The sequence below is a fragment of the Rutilus rutilus genome (genome assembly GCF_951802725.1).
Source record: "Rutilus rutilus genome assembly, chromosome: 1".
Classification (NCBI taxonomy): Eukaryota; Metazoa; Chordata; class Actinopteri; order Cypriniformes; family Leuciscidae; genus Rutilus; species Rutilus rutilus.
Window position 1 is genome coordinate 20545239 of NC_140209.1, and position 16886 is coordinate 20562124.

The following is a 16886-nucleotide window of genomic DNA, read 5'->3' on the forward strand; positions in this document are numbered from 1 at the left end:
CTTCATGTGTCTGTTCGTCGTCGAAGTCCCCGTTTATTTGCTGTCATAGGCGAGCAGCGTGCCGCATTTAATGCACGAAACAAAGCCAACACATATGTTGTCACTCCCCACGACTATAGTTTAAAATGATTCCATACCTCCGATTTTCCTCCAAACTTTCTCAAAGTTAATTCTCCTGTTTTTTATTTGCTTCTTCAAGCACTTAAGCTACAGAATAGTAGCCTACAGCACGCACAGCAGGAGTGATAGGTGACGCGTGCGAGAGTGCGAGTGGACGAGATGCTGCGCATGACACGTGACGTGCTTTATCAAGGGCCCGACCCGACCCGGCCCGAGAGCAGTGGCGGGAAATATCGGCCCGGCCCGGCCCGTGGGTCGGGTCGGGTCGAGTCCGGGCTCGGGCTCGGGCAGAGAATCTAAGCTCTAACGTCAGATGACTTTAGGGTAAGTAAATCATGGGCTAATTTAAATTTTTGGGTAAAATATCCCTTTAATTCAGTTTTAAAAACATTACAGCGGGATCTAGTGAGAAAGCATTTGAATTCAGTGCAGTTTTAACACAACACAGAATTATCTGTTATTAACCATTCAGAGTAGGGTCTAAACCAGCACTATAGGAACTATCCGTGACGTTAGTTTACGCTGATTGACCGAACGCACGCGGAACACCAGCACCCGCCATTTTTAAAACAGCTAGAATGTAAACACACAGATTATAGCCTATATATTTACTCCATAAACTAATACAAACATGGAAAACAGTGATAGATGGGTCTCTAAAACCTTACATGCTGAATAGAAAATCCAACACAACTTTGAGGGGACCAAGCCAAACATGATTATGTAGGCTAATAACCTTTTTTCATATACTGTTTACTTTCTATAACAGTTCTATCTAATAAGATATTAAACAGTACTGTTAGACAGATCGCTAACTAATAAACACAGAGAATGCGAGCATTGTTTGCTCTGGCGCTCTCAGCGCCGCCAAAATAAAGGTCTGTCGCGCCATCAAAATAAAAGTCACCGTGCTTGCGTCACGCCCTTACCCCTCCTACCAGTTCCTATGGCCACTTGGCCAGTGCGAACGCAAACAGCAAAACCGAGTTTGGGGGAGAGTAGTTCTTAGAACTGTTTAGAAGTGGACAGTTCCTAGAACTAAGTTCCTAGAACTATTTGTTTGGAAAGCGGCTATTGTGCCATGAGCGAATAAGTTCCTGAAGTTTTAACCCTTGTGCTGCATTATATATTTTACGACGTTGAGTGCATTAAGGGACAAAAATGTCCACTCTAAACACTGGCATAAAACTATTTTTTTCCACTTTCACTGAGTTAAATATTTTAACCTCATCATAACTACCAAATTATTATTTAATTTCAGGATTTTAACCCTTTAACCTCCAGGTTTGGTGAAGATACCATCAATTTGTATAAGAGGAAAAAACACAAAAATTTATTTATAATCCATATACTAAATGCAAAGTGAAAACCTTGGCTTTGGATTATCACAGTCTTGAATATGTCAAAGATTAGCAGCAACATTATTTTTGGTGCATTGTTTTGTGCTACGTCAGATTTAAAGGGGCATTTCACCCGTGGGAACATTAATCTTTGTTGAAAGTGGGTCATATATGTAGTCGAAATATAACAAAAATTTCGAATTTGGTGCCTCCTGGACCGAGAAAACAGTTTTTTTTTCTTTCATTTGTTTAAAAGACAACAACTCCCACAATGCACCGCATTGACAGCTCCGCAAGCCACTCCCACTAATCCAGAACACCACCATATGCGCGCGCCCGCGCCGCTTTCTCCATCATATGCGGGGCAAAATGGTTCACAAAACAAAAGTCCGTGTCCTCGTCTGATTCAGAGATTTCGTCCAGGAGAAATTGGCATCGATGAAATTCTTTGAGCAGACGGACTCTATCTCTGTGTCCGTAGGCGCACAGGCACCAGCAGTCCCCCCTAGCTCGAGCCGCGAGCTCCTCGTCCGCGACCCTAGCCTAAAGAAGCCGCAGCAGCCGCCTCCTGTTCAGCTGCTCTTCGCTATATTGCGGCTCGTAAAAGAAGCCACACACATCTGAGTCAAGCATCAGACTTTCAAAATCCTGTTCTTCCATATCATATTGAGTACCTTCTGCCATTGTCATAACTTTACATCTGTCTCAACAGCGCCTGTTAGCTTAGCTTCCAAACAAGATGGTGGATATTGCTTTTAGTTTCTGCAAGTGAAGTCCCACCCACTGATCTGTAATAGTCTTTAGGGTGAGTGGGTCCCACCCCCTGGAATAATGAGGACGAGTGTTTGTAGTCTCAACCCCTATTCAGATATTTGACTTCCAGCTTACAATGACGCAAAATGACGATTTTTACATCATTGTAAGCAGGAACTGCAAAACTGAAATCCTTATTTCTCCCATCACAGGGAAATATTAGGGAATAATGCATGACCATTCAAAAATATGACTGTGTTTCTAACTATACAAAGCTTAATGCAAATGGGTGAAGTGACCATTTAAAAAAAAAAAAAAAAAAAATTTTTTTTTTTTTTAAAATCACACGTAGCGTGTTAAGGAGAAATTTGTTCCAGTTTAAACCCATTAAAATATCCATTTTTGAACCCACTGTCATAATATCATAAAATCATAATTTCTATTCAAATACTGTCATTACAAAGCATTGGGGTAAAATATTTACTTTTTACTGTTTTCCACCAGTTGGTACCATTTTTCATATAATTGACATACTGCAAACATCTGCAGTATTGCAAACATTTTCCTGATTTCTACTAGATGTCTATAAACCCGTGCCTGTCTCCCTACACATCAAAATTTGCTCTAGAAAGAAAGCAAAACTACAAGATCACAATGAACATGAATTTTTATTGTTATAAATTCTCTAAACATATCAAAAACTTCAAAACAAAATGGGGTCATTGTTCAAGGGACCAGCAGGATGGTTGGAATGTGGCAGCAGGGAGCCTGGGCAAAATGGGAGCATGCAGTGGACCGCAGAGTCTCATGGGCAGAGCTGTGGAAAGCAGACCCTCATCGAATACGGTTCCTGATCCAGGCTGTCTACGATGTACTACCGAGCCCATGCAACCTGTTCAGCTGGGGATTGGTGGAGTCACCAGCCTGCAACCTCTGCCTGAAGAGGGGTTTGAAGGCCCTGGGCGAGGGTCGCTACTGGTGGCGCCATGACCAAGTCCTGAAGGCAAACAACTTTTACAGAAATTTTCCTTAAATGTTTTACAGAAAAACAGTTATAAAAAAAATATTTTACAGCTATTTCCTGAATTATTACGATCAAACACCTTCACTGTAAAAAAAAATCCCATAAAAGAAAACGGTCAATGACTGTCAGCAACCATAAAATTAATGTCAAATATCCTAATTTAAATAAGTGCAAAACACTTTTACCGAAATCTTCATTAATCGTTTTTAACAAAAACACAGTTATTTCAGATTTATTTTCTGAAATTTTTTACTACAACATATGCAGTTAACTACATGCATGATTTGCTGTGACTATATGTCACTGCATCAGCAACTACACAGTTACTGTCAGTTAACAAAATAAAAAAATGTAAAAGCTGAAATGGTATATTAAAAATACACTTTAGCTCATCTTCAGTGTGTCTCAAAATAGCACAGTTGAGTACACTAAGATGATCTTAAGTTTATCTTAAGAAGTACTAAAGATAAGCTTTGGTATATTAAGTACAAAATGTGCGAAAATAGAGCACTTTAAGTACATTATGGAAGTGTACTAAGTGCACTTAAAATAAAATGTATTTTAGTGAACTTTTTTTTTCACCTGGGCTTATCTATAGAAGCGTAAATTCGTTTTTTATTTGTTATAGTTTTGATAATATGTGCATGGCTTAATCTTAAAATTATATTCTTAGTCTTAACATGATCATGTTTCACGTTGTGGTCCTGGGGGTGGCCACTTTCATCAGAAGAATCATCAGATTAGCCTACCTTCGTGATAACGCAAAGAGGTCTGCTGTGGCGGTCCGTTCAGAATTCGCCTAGAAGCTAGCTCACTTTTCTGAACGAACCGCCACAGCAGACCTCTTTGCGTGATCACGAAGGTAGGCTAATGGCTGAATCGGAATTTATAAGCAAAATCACGGGAATCAATAGCCTAATACAGCCCAGTTGTGCTAAAATGAATATCATGAGACGCCATCCATCATCAGATGAATGATATGGAAAAGTTAAGTTAAAGCAGCTAAAGCCAGTGCTACTACCCATGCGAATATGAACACTAAGCTTTCCCCTCCAAAAATGTAGCCTAAAACTTATCTAAGTAGCCTAATATACAGTTTTTCGTTGTCATCCTGCCTCTCCAAATGCAAAACTGACATTAACAAAATGCAATAACAGCTGAAAAAGTACTTGGGTGTGTGTTTTATTTTATATTTACCGTTCAATTATGCAATTATTGCTGTCTGTCCCATAGAAGAACATGACAGCCAGCGTATGTTTTGGAACTATTGGGGCTTACGTCAACCACGTGACAGCCATAGCGGCGGCGACATCAAAGAGTGTCGCAACCCTTTCTCTCTATGGCTCTGGGCAAGGCTACCTTTTTAGTGACAACTGACAACGCACACCATTTTATTATCTGCTTACCTTGATTGTCATTCAAACTTTAAAAACGTGCATCGGTGAGCTCAGACTCTGAACTCTCTCTGAAATTCTCACACGCAACTGACGTATCAGGTGCAAGGGTTTCAGCGAATCAACGATCAGAGAATACTGCAGTGAGAACGTTGTAGGCAGATGTTACAGCTGTGGGCTCCTCTCCTGTCATTAATACGCTGTGGTCTAGTCTAGCCATCAACAGAAAATTGAGAGGGGAGAAAAATGGATTTTGGCGTGACGTTTCTTGCGTGTGCATGAGAGCATGAGAATGATGCTGAAAGCGCGAGTGTCATGCCAGACGCGTGAGGGTTGGCAACCCTGAATTACCCCCCCACATCTGAATTTCATGTGGCGCATTCACACGGGATAAGCGAAGCCTGTGATTTTACTCTAATTTACTGACTTATCTCCCGGATACGATGTCAAAAGGCTATTGCTTAGTAATGTCTTGTTGTTATATGTTTAGCTGTATGATATATCATACACATAATAATGTTCTTTACCGCTGCCACGGCGATGCGTAAGGCAAATACAAAAGAGTTCACTGAGACGAAGAGATCCAAACAAATAAAGGTTTTTTCCAGAGTCCAGACAATGAAGGATCACGCACACACCAGGTAACACAAACAATAACGGACACCAGACAGAACACAGGCAGGAACTTAAATACACAGTGATGATTAACAAATGACTAGCAGCTGTGATGAAAGTGATTAGTGTCCATGGTGACAAATCAGTGGCGGGAAACACAGACAGGGAAACACATGTGAGGAATGCAACAGTAGCCGCGTTTCCATTACCCTTCAAATTGCGCAAATTGAAATTGCGAATTGAAAATGCGCTCAATGGAAACACGTCAATTTCGCAAAAACTCGCTTTTATCGCAAAAAAGTTTTTGCGCTCGCATGAGGTGGTTTTTCAGGCAATTCGAAAAAGAAATATTTCGCAAAACTGCAATGGAAACAGTTTTTGCGCATTTACAGGTCACCTGACTTAGAAGGCGCGGTGTGTTTGGACAGAATACGAGACGGAGTTCTTTATTTAATTCATAAAAGACAAAATAATGACAGAAATACTGGATTCTAAACATCAAAGAAATGCCAGAAATGAGTGAGAAAAACCCAGAAACACTTAATATGTGCCGCTCACAGACACAGTATAAGGTCTTTCCTTGCCATTAATGCTTGGATAACACGCCTACGTTTCCTTCCATTAATAATAATAACGTCTAGTGCGGTACATGGCTGTGATTTATATATAAACTTACCAATGTCCGTTGCCATGATTTTTGGAATGACTTATCGCGAGAGGAAAAAATGACGTTTTAGTCGCATAACATCGGTTAATGGAAACGCCGTCATTTCGCAATAGTTTTTTATCGATATTTTGAAAAAAAATAAAAAAAAATCGCAAAAGTTTTGCGCGAATCTTTAATGGAAACGCGGCTAGTGACAATCGCATGCAGCATTCGTTTTGTTTTTGCTACTATCACTCCAACGCAGCCTCCATTCTTCGTGAAAGAGTTATAAAAAGGCACACAGGAAACAAAATCACAGAGATGCCGATTCACACGGGACTAAAATTATCACAAGACATCGGTGTCCGGCGAAACATGGTAGGTCATTTGCGGGGGAATTTTTACATTACAAATTACAGACATTGTCGATTCACACAGGATAAAGATCAAAGACAACCTTCGCAAAAATGTTATTCTATTTCATAGTTTACCTGTCAAAATATAGGTGAAAATATGTCCGAAAAGAAACAAAGATTGCAGACCTACTGGTGAAGGACGCGATGAGCCGGTCCCTCCTGCCGATATGAAGACCGGCTTCTACAACCCGTACTTCATTGTACCCAAGAAAGGCGGTGGGTTATGACCCATCTTGGACCTGCGTGTCCTGAACTGGTCCCTTCACAGACTGAATGCGTCAAATGCGGCCATCGATGCAGCCCCTGAATTGGGACACAGCTTTTGTTTCTCAGCAAGTCAAGTCAAGTCATCTTCATTTATATAGCGCTTTTAACAATGTAGATTGTCTCAAAGCAGCTTTACAGAGATAAGCGTAGAATTTAAGGTAACAGAGATTGTTTCGGCTTTACAGCAGAGTTAAGTTATTTCCATTTGTTATTAAATTAGGGGCCGCTAAGACGACACCATTCCCTCTACACAGACTTTAAACGCGAACCTGTGAGAAACGCTGATGGCGTTCACATGCGCATTTAGAATGGGTTCTATAGTTATGTGCGTTTGAATATACACAGGTTTGGAATTCCCTACAAGCCAAGCCTAAACAAAATACTTGTCTTTCCTTATTAATTTTGATAAGGAATTTTATTTTATTTGTTGCTTTGGGGAAGGACCGCGAGACGAATTTTCCTGACAACGCCTTATCTGTAAAGTGGTAGTGGGATCCTCCATAGGGAGAGACTAGTTGGCACTTCAGCACTGCGTTGTCATCGGTCCAGGCGAAGGTCCTTCGTCAGATCTGGATACGGCCTGGATCCGGCAGGCTGCAGGAAAAACCTCGGGATAAACACAGACACTAAAATTAGCGTAGATGCCATTCTTCTCATGATGTAACGAGTACATCAGGATTTTTGGGAAGTGTTCCCGGTTCCGGCTGACCTACTATATGCAGCCTAACATTAAATTATAGAAGTCTATAATGTATTATGTGAAAGCTAGGTCAAAGAGATGTGTCTTTAATCTGGCTTTGAACTGACAGAGTGTGTCTGCTTCCCGGACAATGTTAGGAAGACTGTTCCAGAGTTTTGGTGCTAAATAGGAGAAGGATCTACCGCCAGCAGTCGATTTTGATATTCTAGGTATTATCAACTGGCCGGAATTTTGAGATCGCAATAGACGTGAAGGAGTATAATGCATTAAGAGCTCGCTCAAGTACTGCGGAGCTAAACCATTTAGTGCTTTGTAAGTAATCAGCAATATTTTAAAATTGATGCGATGTTTAATAGGGAGCCAATGCAGTTTTGACAGAACTGGGCTAATATGGTCATACTTCCTGGTTCTGGTAAGAACTCGAGCTGCTGCGTTTTGAACCAGCTGTAGTTTGTTTATTAAGCGTGCAGGGCAACCACCCAGTAGAGCATTACAATAATCTAGCCTTGAGGTCATGAACGCATGAACTAATTGTTCCGCATTTGTCAATGAGAGCATATGGCGTAATTTAGATATATTTTTAAGATGGAAAAATGCAGTTTTACAGATACTAGACACGTGACTTTCAAATGAAAGATTGGTATCAAAGAGCACACACAGGTTCCTAACCGACGACGAAGACTTAACAGAGCAGCCATCGAGTGTTAGACAGTATTCTAGGTTATTACGTGAGGACGTTTTTTGTCCAATAATTAGAATCTCTGTTTTTTCAGAATTTAGAAGTAGGAAATTACAAGTCATCCAATTTTTTATATCCGCTATGCATTCCGTTAATTTTGTGAATTGATAAGTTTCGTTAGGTTTTGAAGAAATATAGAGCTGAGTATCATCGGCATAACAGTGAAAGCTAATGCCATGTTTCCTAATGATATCTCCTAAGGGTAGCATGTACAGAGTGAACAGCAGCGGTCCTAGTACTGAGCCTTGTGGTACGCCATACTGAACTTGTGATCGATGAGACATCTCTTCATTTACTGCTACAAACTGATAACGGTCAGATAAGTATGATTTAAACCATGCTAGTGCATTTCCCGTAATGCCAACATAATGTTCTAATCTATTTAAAAGAACGTTGTGGTCGATGGTGTCAAATGGAGCACTAAGATCGAGTAACACTAATAGAGAGATACAACCACGATCGGATGATAAGAGCAAATCATTTGTGACTCTAACGAAAGCTGTTTCGGTACTATGGTACGGTCTAAATCCTGACTGGAAATCCTCGCAGATATCATTTCTTTCAAGAAAGGAACACAGTTGTGAGGATACTGCCTTTTCTAATATCTTTGACAGAAAAGGTAGATTCGAGATCGGCCTGTAATTGACTAATTCTGAAGGATCAAGTTGCGTTTTTTTAACAAGCGGTTTAATCATAGCCAGCTTAAAGTTTTTTGGTACGTATCCTAGAGACAAAGACGAATTAATGATATTCAGAAGAGGATCTATGACCTCTGGAAGTATTTCTTTCAGTAGCTTAGTCGGTATAGGGTCTAACATACATGTTGTAGATTTAGATGATTTAATGAGTTTAGTAAATTCTTCCTCTCCTATAGCAACGAATGAATCAAATTTTTCCTCAGGGACACTACAATGCACTGCCTGATGTGATACTGTAGTAGACGGTTGCATAGTTATAATTTTGTCCCTGATATTATCAATCTTATAAGTGAAGAAGTTCATAAAGTCATTACTGCTGTGTTGCTTGGAAACTTCGGTGCTTGAAGCTTTATTTTTCGTTAGTTTAGCCACCGTTTCAAATAAATACCTAGGATTATGTTTATTTTCTTCTAATAGGGTTGAAAAATAAGCAGATCTAGCAGCTTTTAAAGCCTCTCTGTAAGTAATTGAGCTCTCTTTCCATGAAATGCGAAATACCTCTAGTTTTGTTTTCTTCCAGTTGCGCTCCATTTTTCTGGCTGCTCTCTTAAGGGCCTGAGTGTGCTCATTGTACCACGGCATTGGACTATTTTCTTTAATCTTCTTAAAGCGAAAAACCCAAAAACTTTTCCAATTGTCTATGAATTCTATATTATTAAGCGGACACCACCGAGACAGCCAACCGTTAAGCGAACATAATCTACTAACTATCTCATCACTCCTGCGAACAGGACGGGGGTCAGAGCAAATTACAGTCCTTGACATCGTACTTGCAAGTTCACACACCTCTTTAATATTAATTAAACAGCATAATTAAGCACATAAAGATGAACTACTTATCATGATATCAGACTGTGGTGATGTGGTTTCTCCACTGTATGGATCTTCATGTGTCTCTTCAGCTGACTTTTAAAAGAGAAACTCTTTCCACACTGATCACACGTGTGCGGCTTCTCTCCAGTGTGGATCCTCTCATGTGTTTTCAGAGATGATAACTGACTGAATCTCTTGTCACAGTGTGAACACTTGTAAGGTTTTTCTCCAGTGTGGATCCTCTCATGTGATTTCAAAGATGATGAATCACTGAATCTCTTGTCACAGTGTGAACACTTGTAAGGTTTTTCTCCAGTGTGGATCCTCTCATGTCTTTTCAGATGTTGTGACTGACTGAATCGCTTGTCACAGTGTGAACACTTGTAAGGTTTTTCTCCAGTGTGAATTATCTGGTGCAGTTTTAAACATTTCGCTGTAATAAAAGTCTTCCCACACTCAAAGCACATGTACTCTCTCACACCAGTATGAGTTTTCTGATGGGTATGTAAAGATTGCCGCACTGAAAAACTCTTTCCACACACAGAACATGAATGTGGCTTCTCCTTTGTATGAACTGTCAGGTGTGCCTTCAGGTTTGATGCCCTGAGAAATCTTTTTCCACACTGATCACATATGAACGGCTTCTCTCCGGTGTGGATCATCATGTGAAGCTCAAGATTACGTTTGGTTATTAAAGTCTTTCCACACTGTTGGCACGCATACGGCTTCTGTCCGGTGTGGATCTTCATGTGTTCCTTAAGATTTGTTTTTCGTCTGAAGCTTTTCCCACATTGATCACATGCATGCGGCTTCTCTCCGGTGTGGATCCTCATGTGACACTCAAGGATACTTTTCTTTGTAAAACTCTTTCCACACTGAGTGCAGGTGAAATATTTCTTGGCTCTTCTTTTCTTTAAAAATGTATTTTTAGTCTTTGAGCGACTCAAAGGTTTTTCTCCAGGTTTGACATGATGTTCCTCCTTCACTTCACTCAGTTCTTCACTCTCCTCCTTCACTTCACTCAGTTCTTCACTCTCCTCCTTCACTTCACTCAGTTCTTCACTCTCCTCCTTCACTTCTCTCAGTTCTTCACTCTCTTCCTTCACTTCACTCAGTTCTTCACTCTCCTCCTTCACTTCACTCAGTTCTTCTCTCTCCTCCTTCACTTCCATCAGCGCTGAAATATATAAAAAATAATTCATTTATTTTTTAGGACACAATAATTCAAAGAGAGAAAAATCAAGTGAAAGGAAATTAAAGTGAGCCCTGGTTTAATAGCAGAAAGTAAACAACTGCTATAAAATATTACAACCATTTTTTTTTTGCCTTTTTATAAATCAATTATACATCCCTGAAACTTTTCGATTGTGGTTCAATGATATTCCAATTATTATTTTTGAAAGCATTATACGCACAAATACCATGTTACTGTAGTGAGAACTATTACATATCATAACTATTACTATTGTCTAACCTAATTTTACCATAAAAATATACAATAGTGCCATAATTCTGACACCAACTTTTACACTGATATTTCATTTATTTTACTAAAAACTTTCATTATTAAAGGCCAGTCACACCAGACTTCTCACTTCATTCATACGCATGTGAATGTGGGACACTGGAAACACAAGCCTGAGTGAATTTTGGGAAATTTGTCGAATTCACATCACATTTCACCAACAGAACATAGATATTTCAGCTAAATTAAAAGTGCAGTTGAGTAGGTTGTACATTTTTCTGGCGCATGCCTATAGGCAAACTACAGCTGCCTAGGGTGGCAAAAAAGAAATTCTTTATATTATTATTTTTATTTTTTTTTTTTTTTGGAATTATTGCCCGTATATCATCAAGTTATCACCCCATTAGTTATTTTACATCTAAATAATTTTCCTTCATTCAACCTAGTAGTAACACTCTTAAAGCAGATGATAATCAAAATGAATAAAACTATATGGACATGAATACGAAAGATGACATGAAAGATGACTAATGAAATCTATGGCTAATAAACATTTGGTACCATTTCATAGTTTACCTGTTTGTCTAAATGTGAAGAAGGGCTTGAATGTTTCTAACATGAATGTTCTTCAGCATCATGAATGAATGAAGAATAAACACCAACCTCTTTGCTCTTCAGGATCTTCAGTGTGTTTCATTCTGCAGGGTTCTGGATCACTCATGTTCTCACTGTCCTCTTTAATAAACTCAGTCTTTGCAGACATCAGCTCTTCCTGATGCTCTGTGCTCGTCTTCACTTGTAGCTGATGGGAATATTCCAGCATTTATTGGAGAATTACAGTGGGATGAGCTTCACTGATGATGAAATCCAATGTCAGAGGAGCTGATCTGACTGAGTTTGTTTTTGTACAAAATATCACATCTAAGCATTTATGCCGGTTTGTCTGTCTATTGTAAAGTAACTGATGCTAATTCACAACTTATTTTATTACTAACCTGAACATTATCCTGCTTCCTCATTCAAATTAAGGGTGGGGAAAAAATTGATACTCGGATGCATCGCGATTTTCTCTCCAACTATTCTGGATCGATTATGAACTTAGTTTTTAACCACAAACTCACTCACTCACACACACACACACACACACACACACACACCACTCGAACCTTCCATAAAATAATCTTTCATGAAGGTTGGAAAGGTTGAAGCAAATTACAAGGACATTTGCGGGCTTGATTGCACGGGATTTTGCACAGAAAAACGTAGCCACATATTTGTCACCAACAGATACCCTTAGTCTTAAGCAGGGCCGGAGTGGGGCCACTTTTCAGCCCGGGAGTTTCAGGCCCAAGACCGGCCCACTTTTTCCATGGTGGAATTCCAAATTAGCACTTTTTCTAAATTGGATAAATGAAGCAACAGTTCAGCTCTTACTGTTGTGTAGTTTGTATTAATACCATGGGTTAACATATAATGTAAACGTTAAATAATAATTCACTTAGACTTTATAAGAAGCAATTGCGACTTTTTCACACAATTCTGACTTTATATTTCACAATTCTGACTTTATAACGCGACTTTATATCACAATTCTGACTCTATATCTTGCAGTTGTGACTTTATAAGCAACTGCAACTTTATTTCACGCAGTTCTGACTTTATTTCTTGCAATTCTGACTTTATAAGAAGCAATTGCGACTTTATTTCACACAATTCTAACTTTATATCTCGCAATTCTGACTTTATAACACACAATTGCGACTTTATTTCACACAATTCTGACTATATATCTTGCAGTTCTGACTTTATAAGCAATTGCGACTTTATTTCACACAGTTCTGACTTTATATCTTGCAATTCTGACTTTATAAGCAGCAATTGCGACTATTTCACACAATTCTGAATTTATATCTCGCAATTCTGACTTTATAACACACAATTGTGACTTTATATCACGCAATTCTGACTTTATATCTCGGAATTCTGACTTTATAACACGCAATTGCGACTTTATTTCACGCAATTTTGACTTCATATGTCGCAATTCTGAGAAATAAAGTCACAATTCCGAGGTGTAAACTCGCAATTGTGAGATAAAAAGTTGCAATTATCTTTTAAAATGTTTTATTCTGTGGCGGAAACAAAGCTTCCAAACCTCCTGGCCTCTTCCTCCCATCCATCCTCCCTGACGCGTTACTGCAGGGCCGGCCCAGCTATCGGTAGGCCCCGGCGGTGCCGCGGTAGCCTACCTGAGAAAACGTTTTGGAAAAGATGGACTACGGACCCAACCAACTCTATAGGAGGGGAGGGGAGAACTCCCTCACATGGTACAACCCATGCAGAGGCTGCGCGCTGCGGTGTCAGAATGCGAAACGTGTGTAGCCTATGTAACTAACGTGACATTGAAATGTGAAAAAAATTAATAAATAAAAAATCCTCGACCGGCCCAAAAGTGAAGCGGCCCACCGGGAATTCGCCCGATTCTCCCGATTACCCACTCCGGGCCTGGTCTTAAGCCTGGAACACACCAAGCCGACGGACGGCCGTCGGGCAGTTTCCGTGCGTCGGCCGACTAAATCTTCTCGGTGTGTTCCCCTCCGTCGGCTGAAATTGGTCCTCGTCGGCTTTGTAACGGCCGATTCGACATGTTGAATCGGCGTCGGGCCGTCGGTGAAAGAGGGAACTCTGATTGGCTGTTCAGCTTAGTGAAGGAGGCAGTGCACGAGAATAATAGCAAAACAGCGAGCAAAGTCAAACCGGTACAGATAGAAGGCTGTTCTAATGTTACGTCATCTTACCTGAGTGTTCCTTGGCGAATATTTCAATATTAACACGAGCGGAGTGGAATAAAGAAAGTGTTTAGCAGGTGTGATATTCAAAACGGTAAGCGCGCACTGCTTTGTTTACGTTTGTGTATTTGCAGCCGGCAGCGTCCGTTTCCCTTTTTGAATAACGAATATAGACGAATATATCTGCAAAAATAGACAGTTGTGTCACTTACACACAGGCGCAGAACCCGCTTTCTAGCTGACAGTCTGCAGTAGTTCTCTCGGTGTGTTCAAGTGCACTTTTTACCCCGACGCGAGGTGACAACACAGTCGGCTTTCATCAGCGCTAGTTCGTCGGCGTCGGCTTGGTGTGTTCCAGGCTTTAGAGCAGTGAAATGAGCTTTAAGTGTCGATGTACAGGAGATCTGAAGACATCAGCATAATAAATGAGGTGAAACCAGGAACTATTGATGTGAAATGGGTAGAACTATTTACTGCTCTAGTACAGCAGTTATCAGTTTAGAAGTATTCATGTGAATTAAATGTGGGACAATGGCCTCATCATCTCAGTATGCTAATGTATGCAGGGAATCGTCATTATGCAGATTGAGGACTGACGAGTGAGTCTCTTCCACCTCTAACACACATCTGTGCCATTTGCTACACACACACACTTATTCCCACTACATGCTACTGATATACTAGTGTGTTCTAACATGCTTTGTCTCATCTGACAGCTTATAAACTGAACATAATTGTGCTGAACTTAATTGAGATATTAATCCTAATGTACAATCTTGATACTGAAACATATGTTAAAGTATTTCTCGCTCGCTTAATCACCAGCTATTTGTCTTCAGGTTTATGGTCTTCTGGTTCCCTACCAGTTGGTTTTGGTGTTGTTGTTCCACTCATGTTTAACAACGCCTTGCTCAGGGTATAAGAAGAAAAGTCAGTTTTTCTATATAGTATTTTGTTCCATTGTGCTGTCTGTCTATTTAAACATGACGTAATAAACAACTTTGCCTGCTTTAAAGGCATTGAATATCCACCCTTATTACTATATAAGGATAATGTTAAAGTGATTTTAACTTGCTTAATTCTGGTTACATTTTATGTTTTACTCTCAGATCCAAGAAAGCCTTAATTACCTTGAGGTTAAAAAAAACAAAACAATACTTTAAAGGGGTCAGATTACTTATATTGGAGTCAGATAACTAAATGATCATTCTCCTTCAACTGCTTTTTGATCCTATTATTGGTTCAAAATGAATGATGATTTCCTGGTTACAAGAAGCCTCTCCCTCAGAAATACACGATGGACTCTGATTGGTCAGCTTGGCCCAGTGTGTTGTGATTCGCTAACCGCCTAGTTCACGCCAGGGCTGCGTTCAGCCCCGACAAAACGTTGAACAACGTTTTTTAAACAGAAACGGTGATGCGTTGAACACACTGTTCTGATGACGCAAGAGTTGCAACTATGGCAGCTGAGAAGGCCATTCTTTGTGTTCTTTGTGAAGAATTTTCAGAGCCCGATGAAGTCGGTATAAATATGTGTTTAATACTACAAAATATGCCTGATGTTACAGTTACTGCACTTGCCGCCCAGAACAAAAGAGTGAAGGGATTTGTGGAAACTGAAATGGAAGCACACATCTTACCTAATTCAGACTAAAACACATCTATTTAGCCTCACATACTGACTTTATTTGTAGTTCATACTGTTTTAATACCCTGTATTTTCTTTCTCATTTTTAGGAAAAGCACTTAATTACCATTGTTTATATCAAATGTCATACACTTGCAATGAAGCTAAAAATATAAACAACTACATCATTATGTTTATATCCTATATTTTTACAATAAAACTTACGACAAACATGTCTTCTAATATCCTCAGTTGTTGCGTATACCAAGCTGCATCGAACTAAATTAAATGTAAATTACTTTCCTTGAACCCATTGTGCGAGTTCACTTTAATACCGCGTGCTTACATATATATATATATATATATATATATATATACATATATATATATATATATATATATATATATATATATATATATATAACAATAATATCAAAATACATTTAATCAATTTATTCATAGAAAAAAATATCCTAAAATATAACTTTGTATATTACTATTAACTCTTAAATCCTATATTTCTTCTCCTGGTTCAGTTTTGCCACTGTATTTCTTTTTAAGGGTCTTGTTTTAACCTTTTTTACAGTCTATGGTTTTATCCCATGGTTTTAACACTTTATCCTAATCCCACCAAAACCACACACACACACACACACACACACACACACACACACACACACTACACACACACACACTTAGACTACGCTGTCCTAGTTATTTGTGTGATATGATGAGTAAAGCTACACAATCTTTTTACACCACTTAATTTTAACATCACACTAAACATCACTTCAGAATTAAAAATGGTAAAATAAAATGTAAATAAAATTAGAACAAAAAAAAGAGTAGCTTGCCTGGCTGTAGTGTACTCACCATTCAGCGATGATCATCAGAAATGAAAACATGCTAGAATCTACGTCGTTACTTCACGCCACTAACCAATGAGAAGAGATGTTGGCGGGAAGAGACGTGCAGCCCCGCCCCAGGTGCGGCCCCGCCTCGATCGACGTCTTCACTTGCCAGTAACCAATGTGGGCGGAGATGCCCGTGCAGCCCCGCCCCAGGTGCACCCCCGCCCAAATCTGCAGGCTGCAGCCAGGTGTACTTGGGATCTCTCTCTCTCTCTCTCTCTCTCTCTCTCTCTCTCTCTCTCTCTCTCTGTGCGCAAGCGCGAGCGTTTTGTTGTGAGAGCGAGTGAGACGCGTGGTGAGTGGACTCTTTCTTTGAGGCCGCTGTGCCTATAAGAAGTTTTCTATTCTTTCTATCTTTGACTTTTTTTTTTTTTACTTGTGGTATACTGGTTTAAAAGTATTAAGATAGTGGTTTGTTGTCTCTCTGCCAGTTCTTTATAACTGGCAGAATGACTTCGGCCGCGAGGACGTTAGATTTCCTCACACGGTGTCACGCTGTGAAAATTAGTCTGAATGCTACTGTGGAAGAGTGCAGTTTAGCTGTTGGGGAGGTGGTTGGCTGTGGAAAC

At 39.7% G+C, this 16886-nt stretch overlaps 2 protein-coding genes across 4 annotated transcripts in view; one reads left to right on the forward strand and one right to left on the reverse strand.

Moving 5' to 3' along the window:
• Positions 1–16886, forward strand: part of LOC311291844 (uncharacterized protein) — an 81549-nt gene that overhangs the window by 32173 nt on the left and 32490 nt on the right. For 2 of the 3 annotated variants that reach the window (XM_084411155.1, XM_084411153.1), the window contains exon 1: positions 16561–16612. The exons of the other annotated variant lie outside the window; for it this stretch is intronic. The gene's annotated coding sequence lies outside the window, so the exon portion shown is untranslated. Of the gene's footprint in view, positions 1–16560; positions 16613–16886 lie in introns of those variants that run through there. 3 annotated transcript variants of the gene reach the window in all.
• Positions 9485–14045, reverse strand: LOC311292446 (uncharacterized protein). The gene is made up of 3 exons (XM_084412116.1): positions 13992–14045; positions 11654–11792; positions 9485–10702 (listed from the first exon to the last, which is right to left on the reverse strand). Exons 2-3 carry the CDS (start codon positions 11751–11753, stop codon positions 9552–9554), a joined length of 1251 nt encoding a protein of 416 aa, XP_084268242.1. The 5' UTR covers positions 11754–11792; positions 13992–14045; the 3' UTR covers positions 9485–9551.

What these genes read in the sequence shown, in the direction of transcription:
- LOC311292446 (XM_084412116.1), bottom strand. Translation starts at nt 11,753, where the DNA reads ATGTCTGCAAAGACTGAGTTTATTAAAGAGGACAGTGAGAACATGAGT. An exon ending in AGATCCTGAAGAGCAAAGAG is followed by an intron (nt 10,703 to 11,653) that starts GTTGGTGTTTAT and finishes TATATATTTCAG; the next exon opens with CGCTGATGGAAGTGAAGGAG.